Genomic DNA, 24,104 nt, shown 5'->3' with positions numbered 1-24,104 from the left:
TCATTTAGCCTTTGAGCCATGGAGAAATGAACTGTCTTCTTGTTAATGCATTAGTGTATGGAACAGAAAGACATGCAATTTAAGATAATTTGTTTACTTTTTAGGGAAGTTTTTTCAAACTTGAGGCCATGTTTTTGTTTGTTTAATGAAAATGGCTTTTATTTCTCCTGCTTGTCAACATCTTATAGATTTAGAAAATAAGACAAGCTAGATTATGATAAAGTAACAAACAACAAGGAAAACTTGGTGCCTTAAAGCAACAAGTACTTACTTCTTTCTCATACTAAGTGGTCATTACTTATCACCTGGGTGCCATGTTTCATGACATTCATTATAGTTCTAAGGGCAGGTGTCACAGAAGAAGAATACAATAATAATATAGGATAATAAAATCATTCGATATATAATATAGAATTCAATAATAATATAGAATGATATAATTCTGTAATAATACAAAAAGTATGTACTCAGTCCTAGAACTAAGAAATCACTTATACTGACAATTTACTGTATAGAACTAATCATATAACCCTGCCAGAAATCTTTTGTGAATAACTCATGCAGAAAATTGCAGCCATCATAGGACAGGGAGGGTTTTGCTTATAATGCTAGCTAGCTACTTGGGAGTAGAAGACGAGAGAATTACAAGTTTGAAACCAGGCTGGGCAATGATTGGAAGAATCTATCTTAATAACAAAACACACACACACAAAGGTTAAGGATGTGGCTCAAGTAGTACAATACCTACCTTTCAAGCAGACTCTGGATTCAGTCCTCAGTAACATAAAAGAAAAATATAATCAAAGGAATCTAGAAACACAGACATATCTACAGTCCTCCAGATGTCAGCCTCAATTACCAAGCCCTTAGGTTGTTTACAATTGCTTCTTTATTTTGGAGGTGGGAGGGAAGGGATAGTAGGGGAAAAACAAAGGAGGAGGTAACAATGCTTGATAGGAAATGTACTCATTACCTTGCTCATGTAACTGTAATCCCTCTGTACAGTATTTTTACAATAAAAAAATGCATAAGAAAGCTGTGATTACAACTTATCCCACTTCTCTGCATTTTTAAACTAATGATTAGTCTACTGAAATCAGGGGAGGATTTTATATAGCATGTAAATAATTTTGGTTATTGTCAAAAGCTTCAAGATTGTTCCCTCAACACGTAATTATTTAGAATATCGTCAAAAGTGAATGAAACATCTGTCACTACACCTTTCCTCAACCTAAATGGGCTCAAAAATTGACATTTTAACAGACTAGTAGTAATTCTTATTTTTATCATGGATCAAATTGAATGACTTTTTATTGTTTATCTCTGTGTAATTTTCTCCTCTGAGCACATAGCTCATTTTTATTTTGGAATCCAAATTTCTTACTGGTTTCAGGGAGCTCTTTGGATGTTGGATATCAGGGTGATAATTCAATCATTCCATACTCGTGCTACCGTGTTTTTATTGAGTATATAACATATTCAGTGTCTCTCAGTGTTTCTATTAATTTGAACTAAAACTACTGGATGTTTCCTTGAGGTAACTTTGTGGTTATAATTATTATATTTTGTGTACTTAAGGATTGTTGTGCTCTAAGGAAAAAGGGATAGAGAAAGAAAGAGAGTGTTTGTTTCTCAAGAGGCCAGAGGACTCTGAGGATATATTAGTAACTATGAACTGTGGTAATATCTCTTATCTGTGTGTTTCCCAAGTTGCCAAATAGATGGCTGAAAGTACAATACGATAGCATTGAACCCCGTACCCAGCACAGAAGTACTGGGACACTGGGTCTAATAACCACCCATTGGTGACTACAAAGCAGACAATGTATACAGCAGTCATATACTTAGACGCAGAGATGGCTCATTCTCAATGCAAGATGGAGCAAGATGATAAAGATTTCATTACACTTCTAAGAAAGGTGTATCATTTTAAACTTGAGTAGAGGGGCCCTGGAATTTTCCATTGGATATTTTCAAACTGCTAATTTCAACCTTGCAAAGTGATCCCTCTGGAGGAAAGGGGGAAATATTGCACTATGGGAAAATGACAAAGGGTAAAGTACGGTTTGCTGTTAATATCCTGTTTCAAAACTTGAAAACCAGACTTGGGCCTTCAACCTGATGGTAATGAGATCACTGTAGGTAGAGACCCATGTTGAGTTGAAGCCTGGACTTTACCCTGAACACTTAATGTTTCACTTGTAACTTTCAGAACTTTAAATAACTCTTCTTCAGCTTTTGTGACACACATTTACAATTTATCACTTTCCTCCTCCCCAGCAACATATTTCTGTAGCCTCCTAAGAACAGTAACTTTTATCAGAGTTGTGTATGAAACCCTTTTTTGCTTTTTCATCTTGAACGTTTTGCATGATTTTATGAATGACTGCAGCTTCAGATATAATGCATGCCAAAGACATAATATAATATATATATACATGTGTATTTATATTCTATAACATATATGATATGTACATATACATAGTTTTGAGTATATGTATACGTATATATATATATATATATATATATATATATATACTAAAAATTAGTTTGAGATATGGGTATAGAGCTCATGTAATATCTGAGCTCAACCTACTGATAGAAAGGTAATAAATTTCAATACCTTATTTAAGCTAACTTAAACTTACTACACAAATCATTAAATTCATTACCCAGTTGTTCCATTTTCCTGGTGCCATGTTGATTTATCTCTCTCCTCTCTTCCTTTTCTATTGATAGCAGGGTGTACTTTGCATATTAAGGACCAAGTTTATACTGAATATACAAGTAGACTTCTAATTTTGGCCTCCTTCCTCTTAATTCCCTGATAAAATCAGACATAGTTTTTATTGCTTCTGTTTTACCCTGTAACTGTTATTCATAGTTCTTTAATATAAATACTTCCCAAACTTTTTCTAAATATACGTTTCACGGATACGTGTGTCATCCTTGTGCAGGACCATGCTAATCTCTGTATCATTCCAGTTTCAGTATTTGTACTGCTGAAGCAAACACTTCAGAGACTTTCGAGCTCAAGTTCCTTTTTTTCCTTGGCATTTACAGTTTTCTAATATTCTGTCAAATGCTCACTTTGTCTACCCCTTCCAAATGATTAGTCTTTATATTGAAAGTGATCTGGTTTTTTTTTGTTAGTTTTTTTTTCCCCCCCAGAGCTGAGGACTGAACTCAGGGCCTTGCACTTGTGTTCTTCCACTGAGGTAAATCCCCAAAAGTGATCTTTTTAAAATATGAAATAATGATCACATACTGTCATGGGTTGTGTGAATCTTTATTTTTTGGATGATTAAGTTTCAACTGTTTTAATATTGGAAAAGTAAGTATGTCATTTCTTCCTTTTCTTCTTTTTTTATTTCTTCCTTTCTCATTAACTCAACAATAGTAAAAACAGTCCAATCCAATTCAACCTGCTAAGCTTCAAATATCTTTAAAATACAGTAGTATTTCTGGGGTGTGCGTCTGTGAGTAGAAGCTGTAGTCTAGGTGTATCTATGAATTAAAAGTACCATTGTGAATGGCACATTTATCTAGAAAACTTTCTGAGGGGATATATTGTATGGATGAGATGGAAAAGTGCTAGTCTAGATACTCATGTGCTATGATACTTCATGTTTCAGTGAAGGAAAAACCACCAAAGGAGATAGGAGGAGTAGCTGGAACATTGGAAAAGAGAGAGTATGGTATTATAAAAACACTGGTGGGTAATGAAGCAGTGATGGTTCTAACCCCTAAAAGTCAAAGAAGGAGACATAACAGTACGCAATGGATGTAGCAGCTTAGAAATCATTAGTGACTTTAGCAAGAGTTGTTTCAGTGAACAAATGAGGTTAAAGCCAGGTGAATTTGATGGAAAAAAAAATGCCCAAGTACGACAATGAAAGAAGTGATTCTTTTATGTTTACTGACTTTTTCTTCAGATGGAAGAATGATAAGCCTATTTGGATGTTTAAATTCCGGATACTCATGCTATTTTAACTAAAACAATGTGCTAACAATGTCCACTTGTCTGAGTGGTTTCAGATGTAAAATAGCCCTACTGACACCTAGTGGGCCACCATTCTAAATAGATACCAATCCCCTGTTCCTCTCTTCCCTTTCTTCTCCTTTTTCCTCCCCATATCATCTACACTGAACCCACTTCTCCTTGCTCTGTGTATTAGTAAAAACATTGGGTTTAGTTTAAGCCAAATATGTCTTCTTTCTCATATTAATCTATGATCTTTTGAGTATCTGTGTTATTTTTATTTCCTTAGTTGCTGGACACATTCTAGTGTGTGTGTGTGTGTGTGTGTGTGTGTGTGTGTGCATGTATTTCTCTTTGATCTTAGCTAATTAGAGATACATTTTGGAGACAAAAATCTAATGTGTCTGATACAAAATACCTTTAAGTCCAACTGTTCTTTGCAGATTAGCCACATTTAACATGGCAACAAGTTCTGCCTATAACAGGAAGGCAAGTGAAAATAAGCAACAGGAATCTCAGTGGATCTACTTTCACAAGGCAGGAATGTATTCTGCACAGAGAACTTTTGTTTGGAGCAAGTAATGACAGGCCTCGTCACAATACTATTCTTAATCAATGTTTGAGAGAGAACATAAAAGCAACATGAATTCTTGCCTAAGATTTCCAAACACTCTCTGAGCCATTGAAATAGATAAATTATCTATATAAGGCTTGCAAGTTTGAATTTGGCTGTTGTGACACGACTTTTTTCTTACAGTATATATACTATTTCTTCTTCCATGGTGATTTTGTGTCTGTTTGCTAAAGTTAGATTGTACATTAAAGTTAGAGTGTACATTAGTTAAGTAGATGGGAAATGTGTGTGTGTAAGAGTCCCCACCCTTTTTATAAAAAACATTTTAGCATCAAGTTGTACAAGATGATTTCATTTTGAAATGCATGTATGTACATTACACCTTGATCAGACTCACCCCTGCATCATTCCTCCTCCGTCTCCCCTTTCTTACCGACCCATTCTCGATAAGCTTCATTGTTCCATTTTCACACAAGTACATAAAGTATTTTGAACTCTTCTTTTGAAGTTCCATTAACTTGATGGCACGGTCCTGAAATACAGGTGCACTTTGCTGATTTCACTTTGATATTCTGTGATCTGGACTCTGATCATTGCCTTGTGTAATTGGAACAAACGTATAATTATGTTAATTTATTCATCACCATACAACATCAGGAAGCTCAGCTTATCCATACCCATCCCTGCATTTCCCTGTAGGTCATTACATGGTTAGCATTTCCCTGAGGCTGATGGACACTTTTTTTTATCTTCACAGATTTGATTTCTCAAATAGTATTTATATGCATATAGGATACATTGTTGTCTGTCATTACCTAATTGCATGCAACTTAGATACTGGCTTGTAAACCTGGCTTATGGATTTGTAGAATGTTAATGTTTTACTCCTTAATATAATGACTGTTTCTCAGCACTTCAATGTATCTACTGACAAAGGACAGAAGGAGGATTGAAGATTACTGTAATTTTTTTCCTCACTGCAGCCTCACCAGGCTATGGCACACTGAGAGGTTAGGGGAATGTGAGCAGAGTAATACTTTCGAGTCTCTCAGAAAGTAAACTCTTTGTTATCTCATCAGGGAGATTCCCCTCCAAAATCATCCTTTAAAATGAGGCCAGGCAAAAAAAAAAAAAAAAATGAGGCCAGGCATGGTGATGCATGCCTGTAATTCTAGCTACGTGGGCAACAGGAATTGAGAAGCTCTCTATTCAGGCCACCAGCCCTGGCAAAAAGTTGGGAAGACTTAATCTCAACCAGTAGATCAAAAATGATGGCTTATACCTGTGAGCCCAGCTCTGAGGAAGGTACAGCTAGGAAGTTCTTGTTCCATGCCAGCCCCAGGCAAAAATGTTAGATCTTATTTGAAAACTAACTAAAATGAAAAGATCTGAGGTGAAAGGAGGATGTCTCAAGTGAATTCAGAAAGAAAGAGAAAGAAAGAAAGAAAGAAAGAGAGAAAGAAAGAAAGAAAGAAAGAAAGAAAGAAAGACAGACTATGAGGAAGGAAAAAAGGAAGGAAGAGAAAGACTGAAGGGAGGGAAGGGAGGGAGGGAAGGAGGAAGGAAACAGTAGATTACATTCTGCTTTCCAGCACTCAAGAAAACATCAGATATGCAAAGGCAAAATTCTTGTACCTATCACAGATGAGAAGGGGGAGGGGTAGATTTCAAGAAATGCAATAAACCTCATGCTGTGGAACGCACCACTGAAAAGAAAATGGCAGCCTGAACCCTTATAAATCATATCTTCCCTGTATCTCCCTTCATTTCGTATTTACATTTCACCTGCTCAGGGCTCTCCTTGCCTCTGATCATCATTCTTGTGACCTCTTCACAGCAAAGCTAATAACTTGCTTCATTATTACACATGACTGTGCTATCATTCTAGTATCCAGAGGGTGAGCATGCTCCTTTCCCCACAGACCACATAAATTTAACATAAATTTTGAAATAGCATCAGGTTCCACCTGACTTGGGGAACTGAAATGGAGAAGTTAGAGGACAATAGGGATTTGACAACAGACACTGCCGGAACTGTATCTGGAAGTTCCATGATCGTGGTTCAGGCCCTTGAATAGTTGCTCACATCCATCATTCCATGGGATATCAGCAAGTTGATTCTGACTGATCACTACGTTTCAGTCACTCTTCTGGCTTCTGCTGTGGTGGCTTCACAATTACACTTGCTCCTTTTGTGAAACATAATCCTGGTAAGTGGGCTCGACTGTAGAAACTGCACTATGGGTGGCTTCCAGATCAAACTTTATAGAGTCTAGAAAGAGAAGCAGAAACGAAGGAGACATGGTAGCATTGTTATAAATAACTCAAAGGAAATATTATCTCAGAGACCAGGGAGGACAGGTGACATCTAATCTGAAAGTGGCAAAGTCAGCAAATGCCTACACAAGCATTATAGACTAATCTGCTGCCTTGTGAGCAGACCTGTAGCTCACACAACAGTTAGGACCTGCCAAGTCAAATTAGGAGAAATTCTAAGTGACAGCACTTCACGTGGTCAGCAAAAGGCCTGAGACAATGGCTTATGCCTCCTGGGAGATACTGTATATGAAGGTTCCTGATTCCAGCCATCTCATTTCCATGCTCGTAGCCTCAGGCACATCATGTGATCTGTAAAGTGAGAATGAGATTGTCTTTGCTTGATTTGAGGCATGTGTACGAACCCAGCAGGTAAATGTCTCAGATAAATGTAAAGCTGAAGGGCTGGGAAGGTGGCTCAGTGGTAGAGTGCTTGCCTTGCATGCCTGAGGCCCTGGGTTTGATTCCTCAGCACCACATAAGCAAAAAGAAAAAAGCCGGAAGTGGCGCTATGGCTCAAGTGATAGAGCTCTAGCCTTGAGCTGAAGAGCTGAGGGACAGCGCCCAGGCCCAGAGTTCAGGCCCCACGACCGGACCCAAAAAAAAAAAAAAAAAAGTAAAGCTGAAGACAATGCCAAGTATCTCTATAGTTTCCTAATCTTTCCTCTTAGTCACAAGATGTCTGCCATTTATTCAGAATTGCATTTATGTCCAACAGGCAAAAGAACAGGTTGACCTGTCTCTTTACTCAGGCAAGTAGACGTGTTTTGGATGTTTGTTTTGTTGTTATTGGTGGTGGTCACAGCACTTAAAATCAGGGTCTGGGTGCTATCCCTAAGACTTGCACTCTAACACTTTGAGTCACAACTCCACTTCCAGTTTTCTGGTGGTTAACTGGAGATGAGTCTCATAGATTTTCCTGCCCAGAATGACTTTGAACTGCAATCCTCAGGTCTCAGACTCTTGAGTGGCAAGGATTACAGGCGTGAGCCACTGGCACCTAGAGCAGATGTGTTCTCATCAGTCACCCATCGACTTAGATGCAGTTAGTCTACTTAGATAGTCTATGGTGGGCAGAGGCCATGTTATCACAGCAAGATTCCCTGTCCAACCAATCTCATTCATTTCTCCTCACTGACAAGAAAGCAAAAGAAGTAACCATTTCGCTTTGAGAGGGCTGGGATACATTTCATGAGTTCTACAGGACAGAGCCTAGGTTTGAGTGATATCTTCATGTCAAAGCAATCTCCGTCAACTTCTGGAAGTCCTGACATATGAACTGCTTGACATATGAGCTTGCCTTGCCCTGGGAAGCATTGTTCTTATTATTCAATTATTTCTTAGGAACTACACAACAGCCCAAAATGTTTTCTCTGTGTGTGTGAGTATGTGTATGTACCAGTGTTAGGTTTGAACTAAGAGGTTCATGTTCTTGCTCAGCTTTTACAGCTGGCAGTCTAGCACTTGAGTCACCCCTCTACTTCTAACTTTTTGCTGGTTAATGAGAGATGAGAACTTTCTAGATTTGTCTGCCTGAGCTAACTTTGAATCTCATTCCTCAGATCTCAGCCTCCTGAGGAGAGAGGATTGCAGGTGTGAGCCATGGGAGCCCAGCTTCCCATTATATATATTCAGTCATCTGAAGTGGTGAACCTCCTCTTTTCAGTGTAATTTTGCCCTGAGCCTGTCTCACTCCATCCAACTATAGTCAGTGACTGGAGGACTAAGATAATGATTAAATGCATGACTCTTCGGTTTCAAGTTCTGGGTCCATTGTTATCAATATATATGACTTTAGCCAAAGTGTTAGCATTTCTTTTTTTTTAATCTGTAAAATAGAGGTTTTTCACTGACAGAGATGTGTTAAAATTAAGTCAGCTAGTGCATGTGTGGTGTTTAGTATAGTTCCTGGCCCATCTTAATGCTCTTGTGGTGTGGGAACTTTCCTTTTTTTCTGGCTGGGAAATAATTCATGTGGTCAAAAATTTGACTTAAAGGGAAGGTATATTTATGGTATTTAGAAACAATGGTACCTGACTCTTCCTCTTCTTGGCCAGCCCTTGACCCAGAACTCCATGTGTGTGTCTCAGCTAGGCTGCTCAAGGGCGAGAATGATAGTTCATCCTTCCATCTGTTCTCAACAAAATCGAGTCACACATGTTTTATGGAACATCTTGACTACACAAACCATTTGAGAGATGACATGAGGTGTGCCCATATTGTGGCCAGACATGACCTTGTACCCCAAGGAAACAAAAAAATACCATAGATAGAGCTCATGCTGTGAGTGAATCACTGAAATTCCATATGGAACCACATGTAGCCATTATGAAAAGTCAGGGGCTTCCAGAATATATTTAAGAATAACTGTACTAAACTGGGTGTTATAAGCTTGAACCTGTAATCCTAGCTATTCATGAGGATCCCAGTCCAAAGATAGTCTAGGCAGACAAATCCTAGAGATTCTTATCTTTTATTAACCTTCACAAAGCTAGGAGTGGAGAATGTGTGGCTCTATTGGTGAAGTGAGAAACCTGAGCAAAAAAGCTAAGCAATAATATGATGCATTAAATTCAAGCCACAGAAACAGCACCAAGAAAGAAAGAAGGAAAGTAAGAAAGAGAGAGAGGGAGAGAGAGGAAGGAGGGAAGGAAGGAAGGAAGGAAGGAAGGAAGGAAGGAAGGAAGGAAGGAAGGAAGGAAGGAAGGAAGGAAGGAAGAAGAAAGAATGAAAGAGAAGAGAAAAGGGAATGGTAGGGAAGAGAAGGGAAGGGAAGGGAAGGGAAGGGAAGGGAAGGAAATATACTACAAACTTCCCTTCTCTACATAGTACATATGCTCAACTTTGGAACTTACAATCTTGCTTCTTGGTGCTTATGTAAGAGTTTTTAAATTATCCTTGTTATTTAAGAAGCATGCCATTGGCAAGGAGCAAGTGATCCTAGGCAATGTGTAGAACGCTGAAGCTTCAAAATTCCTAGTATTGAGATGCCTTCTACAATGGATGTGAGCAACTCCATTTGACATTGAGCCTAGCAAATCCTGAGTGAGGGGCTGGAACTAAGGGTAAGAAGTGCTTGGCTGACAGTCAGTGCTTGCTTTTGTGGTATGCAGAGGGAGATACCTAGGTCACTGCTGTCCTTTAATCATTAAGGAGCTTGAGATCTTGTACAAGACAACAGCTGGCCTGTTACAGTGGCTTTCTCTTCCTTCAATACTGGGTGCTTTTGGTTTTGTTTTCCATTTCTGCAGATTTTATAGCAGTGCTCCCTTCCTCATCTTACAGAACATGAAGTAAAGCAGGAGGATGAAAATGCTGATGAGCTGTCTAATAGCAGCAGAAAGTTAAGAGCATGTTTTGTGCCTGTGTGTCATAGGTGTGGTTCATTAAAGGTCAGAATGAGTGAAGTGGTAGGACACATACAAAGTAGATGTAGGTCACTATGGTCTCAAACCTCCACCCATCTTCAAAAGGAATCTTGTCCTCCTGTGGCTGCATGACTTCACAGCAGCTACTTTCTGCCATCCCTAGCTCCCAGGAATAGCTGATCAGGATCCTGCTCTTTGGCAAGAATCTGCATTTCCAGATTTGTTTATAAACTGGAAAAATCTACAAATTGTAGACCATCTGTATAAAACACTATTCGAACAAATCTGCACTCATTATCTCCCTGTAACTAGTTTCTTCACACATTCCTACAGGGAATCATCCATCCAAACCTAGTAAGCAGAAAACAGATTAGAAGTCATTTGATCCTCTGCAGGATGAATGCTGTCAACAACCTTCAGAAACATTACATTTCTGTCAAGATGACCTATTAACCTAGGGTCATTTGGTCACAATTGACCCCACAATGCTAATTAGAAAAATTTGTACTGATTTTGTTAAGAGTTGAATTAAACATATCCATTTTGGTGACTTCTCATAAAAATAATTTCTGAACCCAGATAAAGCATACCATTATCATACGTGTACATTGATCTGTGCTCTTTTGGGTTCTGTTATGCTTGTGGGCCACTTCTATGAGGAAGCCATGACAGTGGCAGTGGCATGCAATCTACTGGGAAACCTGGAAAACAGGTGGAAAGAAAGAGAGCTAGCGTTAGGGAGTAGTATGTGTACTTCTGTAATGATAAGGGGACAAATCTACATCAAGCATGTGGGTATGTGTTGTTGGGCCCTCATGGCTAATGTTGAAAATATGACATGGAAAACACGTGCCCCTGGCTTCTTGTGAAAAGTAGAATCTACAGCTGGGTGCTAGAGGCTCAGGTCTGTAATTCATCCATTCAGGAGGATGAGAGAGGATTATGGTATGAATTCAATCTGGCAGAGAAGTGTGAAAGAGTTTAAAATAACCAGCCAAATGCTTGGCTAGTTGCTTGGTTCAAGTGGTAGAATGCTAAGGGAAGGAAGGAAGGAGGGAAGGAGGGAAGGAAGGAAGGAAGGAAGGAAGAGAGGAAGGAAGGGAAGGAGGAAGGGAGGGAAGGAGGGAGGGAAAGGAATAGGAAAGGAAAGGAAAAGACTAGGAAAGGAAAAGGAAAGGGAAGGAAAGGAGGAAAAAGAACATAGAATCTCTGGTCCCAGTAGGTTACTATTTCTGGTGGTGACAATGGGCCTTGACCACAGCCATTTGCACAGACCTGTGGTCCTTGTTTACCTTCGTTTCCACTTCCAGGAATCCTGACATTGGAGCTGAGTACTATGTATTCCCTAAGACCAGTTTAAGGCATTACCATAGGAAAGATTAATAAGTAAATATGAGTTCTTGTCAATTTTCATTACAGTAGCCTGATTTTTTTAAAGAAGATTCATCTGTGAAATTCAAGAAAACAAAAGAAGATAGAAGGTGGTACAGCTTTTAAAGAAAGTGAGCATGAGCTCATTCCTTCAGGGAAATGAAACACAGTCATCTCTGATCTTTAATAGACAGGCCAGGCACAAGGCTATGTTTATTACCTTGAGTGATGTCGCACTAATTTATGTGAGGACATAGTAGTTTGTAGCTGCTGGTGTAAAGAATGTGGTGGTGGGGGGATGTCTATTTATTATAGTATTCTAGATTAGGAGCACTTAGCTTATCAGAAATGGTTTAGACTTTCTCTAAGTAAAAAAAGCATAAATCTAAGCACATTCTGTCACTTATAAGCACAGAAATTCTGTCACTTATAAGCACAGATTTCCTCCTAAAGATCTTGTCTCTGTTACACAAATAAACTATTAGGTTACAACATTAATAGGAAAAAAACCACACCTCACGGTGAAGAGTCTGCTAAGGTGTCATGGTTTACAGACATAGTTGAATTGGTTTCATGATACCACAACCACCAAACGCATCTAAACATACTTGGAAACCTAGAAGCAGGCTGTGGTATATGTGCAAGGAGCTTATGGGTGGGCAGGACCAGCTCGCCCATCATGGACACAGGGAATGACATGGGTAATCTTCTCTAGGCTTCTGGACCTGGTTATATGACCAAGTTTGTGCCCTGTAGGGTGCCTCCTTCTGCACCCATCAAACAGTTTTTCTCGTTGATTGACTTTCCTCTCCAGGCTTTCCGATAAGCTTTGAACTAATGAAAACTTCTGTGGATAAGGATAAATTTGAAAGTTGCTATTCTACAAAGCAAATAGAAAAGGGATCTTTTTAATTCAAAATGCTTTTTTCATATTCCTAATACTTTTCCTTGAATGTACCAAGTAGGATGAAAAGTGGAGTTACCACTGACAACTCAATGAACATGCTGTGCTTTCTTCTAATCTCTGCGTTAGTACTAGGGTTTCATCTTAAGCCTCATGCTTGCGTAACAAGTGTTCTACCAGTTGATCCATACACATAGTTGCTTGAGTTTAGGTAGACTGTCACTTTTGCCTGGGCCAGCCTCAGACTCATATCCTCCTACCTCTGTCTCCCCTATACCTAGAATTACAAATGTAGGTAACAAATAAGTCCAGCCTGTTTGCTGAGATGGAGTCATGCTAACCTTTTTCTAGGGCTGAAATTAAATCCTCACCCTGCTGTTGCCTCCAGAGTAGCTGGGATTATAGTCATGCAAATACCTGACCTAGTTCATCCAATCTTTATAAATGTGTATGTGTTTGTGATTGATATTTTTGTTTGACAAACTGTGATAACACTAAGCATTTGATTTTGCCTTTTAACTCTGACCTTTTTTTTTAAGCATGCTATATGTTTATACTAGTTGAAATCTTAAATTTAATGCCTATATAATCCTCAATTGCACTATTGAGTCATGATTTGTTTTTAACAAAGCTTGATTATTTGGCATACTTTTCTTCCTATCTTTCTGGGTTCTTCTTTTCTTGTTAAAACAAGTGGCTAAATCCCCACTTTCATACCTGAAAGTTTGCTAAACAAGGTGATAATGACAAACAAGTACATTAGACATAGGTACTACTGCTTTAAGACTGCAGGTAGAGATTCACATTTAGGTAGAGATAAAAACAAGCTAAAGCAAGGCAGGGGGGGTAAGGGGGTCAAAGGAGCTTCCTATTTTTGAATGTGATTCTAGGCAAAGCCTAAATCACACATGATTGGAGACCTGAATGCAAGTTGGTATTGGAGTGAGGGAGATACCTATACAAGAGGCATCCTGGGCAAGAGTGGTCAGCAAGTATGAAGACCCTGTAGTTGGAACTTGCTGTGAACTGTTAGGAGAGGAAGGAGCCCAGTAAGTTTGATGGTTTGCTTTCTCTAAGCTCTTATTAGTTGGAGACAAAGGGGGTGCTTGGGACAAATATTAAAGTATGATAGTATATTTTATCCAACATTGTTTATCTTAGGTGCCATTAATTATTGTTGATGAATTCGAATTCAGATTTAAATGCAAAACAAAGTGAGACACCTTACTTCGAAATCATGTTTCAATTAGCTATGCTAATAGTGGGTGGAAGATGATGAAAATGTTCCTGGTGCAAATTCTTCTTTGTGTTGTCTCTTTTTATAGTCACTGCTGTTGCTTTCTATGTTAAGCTAGAGGTTTCTTGTAACATTTCTGTGTTTTATTAAATTACTGTGCACTGATGACAAGCGCTGAGTGGTGTGATCCCAAGATGGCGCTAGAGAGTGGAGATGTTTAGATGGAGAAGTAGAGGACCGGAAGCCAAGGGACATACTAAGGAAAAGTGGAGTGCTTGGTGGAGCAGGTGCTAAGGGTGTACTGCTTGTGCTTTGGGAAATGGGAAGCAGAGGGGTTCCAAGTATGTGGTCCTCAGCTGTCCAAGGAAGCAGCAACTCCTCAAGGATAGGGTAGAATTAAAAGATAAAGAGGTTTCTCCATGAGCAGTATAGCAGAATAGCTATACTCATAAGATGGGGGAACTGAGCTACCCCAAAAGAAAGATGGATTCCTAGCTGAGCAAGATTCATAACCTGCCCCAAAGGGGTTCTGTGGACTCATTAGAGAAATGTCATTAATGATCAGCAAAGAAATGGATCTACCAATATGGAGTGCTTGAGAGTGAGTTTAATGTATGTGCCAATTGATTGCTCAAATTTAATGTATATGCCTAGTAATTGCTCAAATACATATTACTCTGGCCTTTCTGTGTTCTCACACCTTTATTCAATCTTGTTTAAATGCAAACATATTGACTTGAAACCTTTTCCAATGATACAGTGTGCTCTTAGCACAAAATACAAGTTCAGCATATATTTGTTGATTTTCTGAGCTTCATTTTATAGATCAATTAAGGAAATATCATGGTTGTCATTGGCATTGTAATGAAATGACCTAATTGTAACCACTTCATTTCTCTCCTCCTTTGGCTTTTTATTTGTGTCCTTTTCTGACTTTTGGTTTATTAATTTGAGTATCCATTTTTGAATGTTACCAAATTTATTCAACAGAAGGGATATGATATGAAATAAAGAAAAAATGTATGTCTCTTTTGAGTTATGTATTAATACATTTCTCTCCTGCACACCAGATCTGCTTACTCTCTAGTTCCACAAAAGAGTTCTTAAGATTTTAATGACTGTTAAACATCCTCTTCTTCCTATAGGTGGAATGGCTGAAAAATGAGGAACCCATTGACTCTGAGCAAGATGAGAACATTGATACCCGAGCTGACCACAACCTGATCATCAGGCAGGCACGACTCTCAGACTCAGGGAATTACACCTGCATGGCAGCTAACATAGTGGCCAAGAGAAGGAGCCTATCTGCCACTGTTGTGGTCTATGGTAAGATCAACCCAGAGGTCAGGAGTAAAGAAGGAGGGAGGAAAGCAGAGATGTAGAGGGTTGTGTTTTGTTAAAATGCTCCACAAAGACACCAAGGATAGCCCAATACAGTACTTTCCTACTTCTCCACTGGGCATACAAGAAAATATCTGTCTGGTATAAATGTGTTGCTCAACTATTCAAAACTGAATTTCTGTGAGATTGTCCATGACATTTACATTCTCTTTTCAAAAGATAATAGAACGTTGTTTGTTTTCTTCCATTGTGTTTACACTTGAAAAGCATTGAAGTGGGTAACTTCTGCTTACAACTTCTCTCAACCCAGCACATACCCTCCCCCATCTTCCTGGGCCTGTTGCTACCCTGTTCCTCTCCCAACATATGAAACCCACCCGACACAAACATTATTATTTGCTGTCTATCTCAGGCATTATATAAAAGAAGTTCCCAGCCATTTTAGTAAATACATTTCTTTCCATAATAGAAGAGCCCTGGGATTTATTTTTTAAGCACTTAAAAGTAATAGAAATTTGAATGCTGATATTTTCTTCTTATACTCTGGATTTTCAAGTGCTTTAGAGATCTGCTGATGAGTTCTTCCCTGTTTTTAATAATTTCCTGGCAAGGCAAACTCTCTAGGTCCTTCCTGTCACAGAGGAGGAAACTGAGATGAGGCTCACTGTTGCTTCAAGACAAAGCAGTCCTCATGACGAGACTGTGTTCCATTAGTTCCTGAATGTTCGACTCACAACACCTGGCACAGTGGCTTGCACATAGTAGGCAATCAGTAAAAACCTCTCTCCTTTTTTTTTCTCCCCTCCCCATTTTTGTCTCTCAGTGAATGGAGGCTGGTCTTCCTGGACAGAGTGGTCAGCCTGCAATGTTCGCTGTGGTAGAGGATGGCAGAAACGTTCCCGGACCTGCACCAACCCAGCTCCTCTCAATGGTGGGGCCTTTTGTGAGGGAATGTCAGTGCAGAAAATAACCTGCACTTCTCTTTGTCCTGGTGAGATATTACACAGATTCCCTTCTCCTTGTGATCCACCAACACTGTTAAGCTGGTGCGAATCAATCTATATCACCTTCCTTTCCAAACTCATACTGGTCCAAATTCTGAGACCCCGAGCCTCTGTCCAAGGTGCTGATATGGAAATCGTGGTAACAGTAATGACTTGATGAAATACCTCTGCACAATATTTCTCACAGCTGCTTGTGGTTGAGCTAAGCCAGCCCCTTCTTTCCAAGGGTTATCTTGTTTTGTGGCATGTATTTGCATAGAGTAAACAAAGATTGGGTGTATGATCCTCAGTCATATAAGGACAGATACAAAACTTGACCCTGCATCACCTTTAGTTTTGTCTTTATTTACAATACAACTGGCAGAGACTGCATGCTGGTGCAGCGGTGTGTATTATACATTTGGCCTATGTTTGGCTTTCTTTCTGAGTAGTCAGAGACTTCATTTAGCAAATATGTCTTGTATCAGTTCTTTTGTTCATCTCCTTCTGGCTATAACCCAATTTATACAATGAGAAACAGATGAGATGGAAGATGGCTTTCTTTATGGAAAGCATATCCTCCCACTGAGAAATAAATTGATCCTGCATCTTACATTAACTTTACATGCACTGGACCAGATCCTCATTTCTGTAAATTTCAAATATAGTTTCACTCAAAGCTAAGGTGAGGCTCTGGCCAACAGTGTATTTTTGGAGTTTCATTTTGGATCATAGTCCATAGACATTTATTGAGTGCTTACTATGTGCAAGGTACTATGCAGGATGCTTTCAAACAAAACATACCATTTAATTCTGAGTTGTGAGTTTATTGTCCCCACTTGGTACAAATGGGGAAAATGAGGCCATATGACTTACCCAGGTTGCTCATCTAATAACCAGGACAAAGATCTAGGCGTTTTGCTTCGAGTTCATTCTATTTTTTATATGACCTAGGTCCTAATTGCTTTAGTTTGAAATTGCAGTATCTTAACCCATATAATCATTGTGAGACTATTCCTAGGAGGTAATGGGGCAATTGCCTCAAACATCTGCCCAGATCTCTAGGGTTGATTTTTAATGGAATTAAATTCAGTTTGTTCATTTACACATACAGCAACAATCTGTGATCCAAGAAATTCTATTTATGTAGGTCCTGCCATCTTGAGGTTTGACTGACCTGTTTTAGTTTAACACTAGTAGTATTTGGAAATCAACATTTTGCTAGTTAGGGTCTTTGGGGCTTTTAGATAGCTTATTCTACCCTCTGTTCTAAACTGTCAGTCTACATGGCAGTGGCTGGTCACTGGTGGTTACTGCAGACAGTTTATATGTCCATTGAAGTGGCACTTGGGCACTAAACAACAGGGAAAGAATGGATAATGGTATCATTAGCCAACCCAGTGGTAGTAGTCATTCAAATGCTCACCTAAATACAGTAATCAATCCCATCCTAGAATAGCCAGAAAAGCACACCACTGCTTTTATTAGAAAAGAAACCAGGGGGAGAAGATACCTTGATCTATAGTTTGGGTTTTTGTTGTATTGGTGATTTCTTTAAAATCCAAATCAGGACAGCAACATTCCAGTGTGTCTCCTGACAGACTCTAGATTCTTGCTGATGGTGGTCTCTGTTGTTTCCCTTTGAAGTGGATGGGAGCTGGGAAGTATGGAGCGAGTGGTCAGTCTGCAGTCCTGAGTGTGAGCACCTTCGGATCCGGGAGTGCACAGCTCCACCTCCAAGAAATGGGGGCAAATTCTGCGAAGGTCTCAGCCAGGAATCTGAAAACTGCACCGATGGTCTCTGCATTCTAGGTAACAGCTGCTGATTAACATCTTCAGTGTTTGTGTGTGATGCTCATATATTCATATACGTCAAGAAAGAGTGGCCCAGCAGTTAATTGAGGGTAAATATGCAAACAGGAAGACCTATCATTTGTAGGAAAATGGAAACATAGGAAGTGTTAAAAAATAAACAAAGACAATTTTATTAAAGTTTGAGTGACTTTAACTATTTTATTTCACTCTAATCAGATGATGTTATAAGATAATTTCAGAACATATTTTAAGTAATTTATTCATTGTATTTATGTGGTACCAAAGAATCAAACCCAGGATCTCATGCATGCTAAGCAAGCACTGTACCACTAACCTCAGAACATATTTAAGACTTGTAAAAGCTACCACTTTAAAATTTGTTGAAACATTGGTATGATCATTATAGACTTACATATCTCCCAAGAACTATGCAGCAGTATCAAGAGTTTAATAAATCTGAAGAAACCAAGAATCTTTGGCAAGTAATAGCATTGCAACTGCATCTGACAAATGGTGAAGGGAAGAGGGAGTTCCACCTAGGGAGTTCCAAGTAGGAGCTTTGACTCATGTTGGTCCTGGGGAGTAGGAAACTCTTTAGTTCTAAGGTCACACTCATACTGTCCATGTGACTGTGTGTGTCTGGATTAGAAGGTCTAGAAGGATCAAGAAGAGATAGTTTTCAGCTTGATGCTATCTCTTCTTTGGGTTGCGACTTTGTCTAATTTGCTTACTTTCTTTGACTCCAAGTATCAAAACCATGATGGCTGCTTGCAGTTTTAATGAAAGCTAAAAAATAAAAGAACATATCTCTTTTACTTGTGGAAAGGAAAAAAAAATACTCATTCGTTCTTTATGAGTATGAATGTCTCTACCCACTCTCCCACTTTGAGAAGATAGGTTGTATTGTTTTTGCTTGAATTCTTAAAAAAATAACAAGACTTGGGTTGGGTAGAGTAGAATGTATAGTACACTACCTGCCTCGCAAATGCAAGACCCCCAGCTGTGTCAAAAGATGAGGCCGGAGACATCCAAATTCCTTAAATCTAGACTCCCTTTAAAATGAGTTGCTTAGGTAATATTCAGCAAACTATGCTATTCAAGGTCTCTATAAGAAATCGTGTTGCTTTTTAAAGAAGATGACAATTGTGCTGGGTTTACTTTTCTGCATTTGTATGAGGGGGACTTTTTTTTTTTTGGAAATTTACATTCTTTTATTTATTTTCTTTTCTTTCCTTGTAAAGATGCTGTACAAAGTGCCTGGGCACTCTTAAAGGCAAGCACATGCTCACTACACGGATGCTTTCAGAAAAAATCTTTGTGGTACATTCATTGTTCAAAATATTTAGTGCATTGAAACAAGCACTCATGAATAGGTCCTAGTTCTTTGCTGAATACCTGCATATGCCAGACCCCAATTCAGGGGTCTAAAACAGAAGACAATGTAGCTCCCAGGGTCAATGACAAAAGAACAGTGCTTATGTTTGTCACTAAGTCACGTCTGCCATATGCCTTCTCCAAAGTGCTTCTCTCCTCTCTGTTTTGCAAATGGAAGGAAACTGAACCTATACTCAATAGCAAGACACTTAATGAAATGGGTTTCTGACAACTCTTTAATACCAACAAAATTTTTCCTGAAATGTACCTCTGAGATATGACAGTTTTTTTTTAACATTGTAGCCATGTTATAAAATTGATGCAGTTAGAACTGAAAATTTCATGTCTTCTCAAAGAGATGACAGTATGACTATTTGGTTGCTGGTCGAATTTTAGATCATCATAGTAATAACCTTTGCTATCAACTTGTACTTAGGATAAATCTGTGGATATCTGACTTCAACCTTAATTGACAAAGGCTTAGTCAGAGAATCACTGGTTACAGACAAACAGTGGTTAGCTGTCATGTAAGAAAGGATGGTCATCAAATGCTTGAGGATTATTTAGTTGTAGTTTTGATATGATGTAAGAGTAAGAGCCCTGTTTAGGGTTGAAGGAAATTAGTAACAATAAAAATGTATTGACAAGGGGTTGGGAAGGTGGCTCCATGGTAGAGTGCTTGCCTTGCATGCATGAGGCCCTGGGTTCGATTCCTCAGCACCACATAAACAAAAAGAAAAAAAAGCAGGAAGTGGCACTGTGGCTCAAGTGGTAGAGTGCTAACCTTGAGCTGAAGAGCTGAAGGACAGCGCCCAGGCCCAGAGTTCAGACTCCATGACCGGACCCCCCCCCCCAAAAAAAATGTATTGCCAGGTATAAATTCCATTCTAAACTCTGAGATGATGTACTAGTCAGGGTTTTCAAGATAAAGAGAACCCAAAGGAATATAGAAAGAAGGATTAAAACTGGCTCACACAATTAGAAAACTTGTTGAGTCTAGACCTGCCGAGAAAATGTCTTAATGCAAGTCCAAGACTTCTTGAGAACCATGAAGACTTGATATACAAGATCAAAGTTCAACTGTCAAGAAAAGGTGATATTTCAGTGGAACAACTTTACGTACAATAGTTCTTTCTTATTTAGGGAAGGGTCAGCTTTTTGTTTTTTCCAGGCCTTCAACTGATTAAATGAGGCCCACTTACAATATAGTGTTCAATCTACTCTACCCATTCTGCTTTTTTAATTGTTAATATTATCTGGCTCTGATGGCTCAAGCTTCTAATCCTAACTATTTAGGAGACTGAGATCTAATGATCTAGGTTTGAAGTCAGCCTGGGCAAACAGATCTGCCAGACTCTTATCTCAAATTAACCAGTGTAAAGCCAACACAGGACACATGGCTCAAAGTGGCAGAGTACCAGCCATGAGCACAAAGGCCAAGGGAGAAAGTGAGGACTCGAGTTCAAGCCCAGTACTAGCACGCACAAAAAATGTTACTCTTACTCAATAACAACCGAAGCCATGAGCACTCCATGCTTCAGTCAAGATGACACAGATTACCCATCATAGATTCATCTGTACTAGCGAAGTTCAAAAGGCCACACAGAGTCCAGAGTTCAGGTAGTGGCTTTAAGTACACTGTTGTACTGAACATTGGCTATGTGTGCTTTTAGTCACACATAATTAGATTCTTGAACATGTCAATGTATGAGTATAATGCATCTTGCTCAATGTTATCACTGTGTAATCATTCTCTTTGATTTCTCTCAACCCCACCCATCCCCTCAGGATCTCTGGATCTCAGGATCTCTTCCCTTCCTATGCAATGAAAATGCAATGTGAACATTTATTTCTATTCATCTATTCATTTCTTCCATTTGCTTTTACACTTAGGCAATGGTTTGGTATAACCTTTGTCTGCTTATAATATACATTTCAGGGTTGCCAGGAAATATGAGCATGACTAAAGACTAAACTTTTTTGAGAGAGAAAAAGTTAAGTCTATGAAATCATAGAGGTGAATGGAAAATATGTATCAGTTTATACATATGTTTATAATGTTTATAATGCCAGGATATATTCCATCTTTCTAGTCAGAAAAATGGCTACCAATGTGTCCAAACCAAGTACCATTTCACTGTCTACAAAGGAAGCAGTGAGCAACAATCCAGTAAAATAATGCCAGTGTGCTCTGTTTCTTGCCAGTACTGGACAGAGTGCTTTGGGTGAAATACTGTGCTCTTGGGAGAGCTCCAATGAAGGAGTCTTTGATTAAAAATAGCATTTGGCAAAAGCTTTATAGAGCAGTAGCATTGCTGAAGGATCTAGGTCATGTTACAATTTGGGAATTTCCTTCATCCTAATTTTTTCTCCTTTCTGCCAAACATGACCCTACAGCAATTCCTCTGTTCCTACTTTCTCTTAGAAGTTTGACAGTGACCTTGCTCAGCTCTCAGATGACCTATAACGCTGTGGTTTTATTTAGCCTTCAACAAAAACATCTGGAGGGATGTCCTTTACTTCAAGTTGAAGCTGCCAACTCTGAATGATGACTTTAATATTTGGGTGTGATTGTTACTTGGTCACTTGTGACTGAGCTCAGAACCTCAGTGAGATGCCATCATAGATAGCAGCTACATCTAAATGCTCTCAACTAGAAAATAAATGCACCAAGACTGAGGAAAACTAAGATGAGACTTTTTTTTTTAAATCTTACTGAGAGCAGTCAGGCTATGGATGCAGACTTCACAAAGAAACAAAACATCCAAGGCCATGATGCTTGAACAAGAAAGATAATTGTGGACATTACTGTCAAGAAAACAAGAACTTGTGCATCTGTGTTTTCTGAGTTCAAATACTTGAATCTGGGAGATATCTGACCACAATCCTTTCACCTGACTAAACCTAACAGCTGCTGTGCTATGAGAATCACAGCCAGGGTTAAAGAATATATGTATGCCTTGTGGACAGGGAAAGAAAGGTGAAGACCGCAGGGGTTTAGTTTGATCTTGGGGAATAAGGAGTAGAAGATGCCTTCTCCCTTCTCTTTATTCCTGTAGAAAGAAAACTGAGGGCTTTAGTTTGAGCAGATGAAATGGATCTGCTTCAGAAGGGATTAGTGCAGAAGCCTGTGGTGTGACTAAAGCCAGAGAAATGCCAAGGGGGCTTGAACAACGGGAAATCTTCAAGGCTGAGCTACCTGAGAGCTAATATGTCCTTCTTGCCAAGAAATAGCATAGGTCAGTCCAGCACTGACAAGGAAGTAACTGAAATATCAGTGAAATGGGGATTTGTTTTCATTTCTAATGGGCACGTTGATAAGAAAAGTTTGAATTAACACATCAAGAGTAATGCCATCTGTACAATAGCAGGTTCAAATAAGCACCCCTATGCTATATCTAGTAATGTATCCACATTGTCTATTGAGCATCTAAAGTGACCCAGTGAAATCACCTGAAAAGATGACCCTGCACATGAAGATAATGGTTGCTTCGATAGGCATTTTCTTTCTGATCATTCTTAAGTCTTGTTGTTATCTGTTACAGTAACTACCAGAGTCTCTTCTTCAGATTTCTTGGGGAATGAGTAGAAACACTTAGATCATCTGAAACAATTCTTATCAGTTTTGGGTTTTATGGGACATATATTTTGTTTTTAGAATTATAACACATAGGTGTCCTTTCAGCAAAACAAAATGAGTCAGTTCCTTTTTCTTTTTTTTTGTTGGTCATGGGGCTTGAACTCTGGGCCTGAACTCTGTCCCTCTGCTATTCAGCTCAAGACTAGCACTCTACCACTTGAGCTATAGCACCACTACCAATTTTCTGGTGGTTTATTAGAGATAAGAGTTTCACGGACTTTCCTGCCTGGGCTGGCTTTGAACCACAATCCTCAGATCTCAGCCTCTTGAGTAGCTAGGATTATAGGCATGAGCCACTGGTGCCCGGTTAATCAGTTCCTTTCTTTGGACAAAGATTCAGAAATCATACTTAATTTATACTTAAATTTTTGTTGGATAATTTCGTACTTTAGAACAAGCTGTTCTGCACAATTACCTAATTATAACAAAATCCCTACATAGAAAAGAAATGAACAAGATACCATACTAACACAATGAATTCTTACGGTATCATATGATATCAAGCAGTAGAATACTGCTTAAAAATTCTCCCAAGTTGTTTTAATGTGAAAAAACAACACCTGTTCTACTCATAGCACATAGTAGGTGCTCCTTTTTATGTAAAGATATTTCCTACAAATAGGAAACATTCCATTTTACATAACAAACAGCTGATGTATTCTGAGTTGCCTTTATGAATACTATACAGCAAATGTGGATATAATAATGCAGACCCACAAGAGCAATAATAATGATAATAATAATTGGACATATAGCCAGTCTTTAGAAACTTAGCAACAATCTCTCCTTCAAGCCCCAGTAAGCATTTTCTCATTTGGGGATTTCATAATACCAGTGAATACCAAATTTAACCAGTGTCAAGTGGCTCAGGACTCAACTTTCACATTGTAATTTATTTTAAAAGAACATGAAACCCAGATAGCTCAACACTCATGTGTTGTATTTAAAATATTCTCTAACATTCTACAAAGCTAAGACTACCTTTTTGGTTTTTCTTTCTTTTATGCCTATGATAAGAACACTTGTACTGAAGTACCATACCACATCATGCGAGGGAAAGGAGCATAAAACAAAAAATAACTATATAAACAGATTACTATAATATCTTTCCTTTGGTCACTCACCAACTATAGGTTTTTGTTTTTATGTTTTGTAAATAGAAAGATAAAAATAACTGATTTTTTTTTAACATAACTCCT

General features: G+C 38.7%; 1 protein-coding gene and 1 pseudogene across 6 annotated transcripts in view; one reads left to right on the top strand and one right to left on the bottom strand.

Moving 5' to 3' along the window:
* The window catches only part of Unc5d (unc-5 netrin receptor D), a 571,205-nt gene that overhangs the window by 451,234 nt on the left and 95,867 nt on the right, over positions 1-24,104 (top strand). For 3 of the 6 annotated variants that reach the window (XM_042701466.1, XM_042701460.1, XM_042701450.1), the window contains exons 5-7: positions 14,898-15,078; positions 15,917-16,084; positions 17,724-17,888. In XM_042701466.1, coding sequence (XP_042557400.1) covers positions 14,898-15,078; positions 15,917-16,084; positions 17,724-17,888 — 514 coding nt within the window. The remainder of the gene's footprint in view (positions 1-14,897; positions 15,079-15,916; positions 16,085-17,723; positions 17,889-24,104) is intronic. The other 3 variants (XM_042701474.1, XM_042701473.1, XM_042701476.1) reach the window with 1 other exon arrangement.
* On the bottom strand, positions 2,918-3,013 carry LOC122127839 (annotated as a pseudogene).

The sequence above is a fragment of the Dipodomys spectabilis genome, unplaced genomic scaffold (assembly GCF_019054845.1).
Source record: "Dipodomys spectabilis isolate Male_0828 unplaced genomic scaffold, ASM1905484v1 ptg000009l, whole genome shotgun sequence".
Lineage (NCBI taxonomy): Eukaryota > Metazoa > Chordata > Mammalia > Rodentia > Heteromyidae > Dipodomys > Dipodomys spectabilis.
Note: the sequence above shows the minus strand (reverse complement) of the source record. Positions and strands in the feature narration are given on the sequence as shown.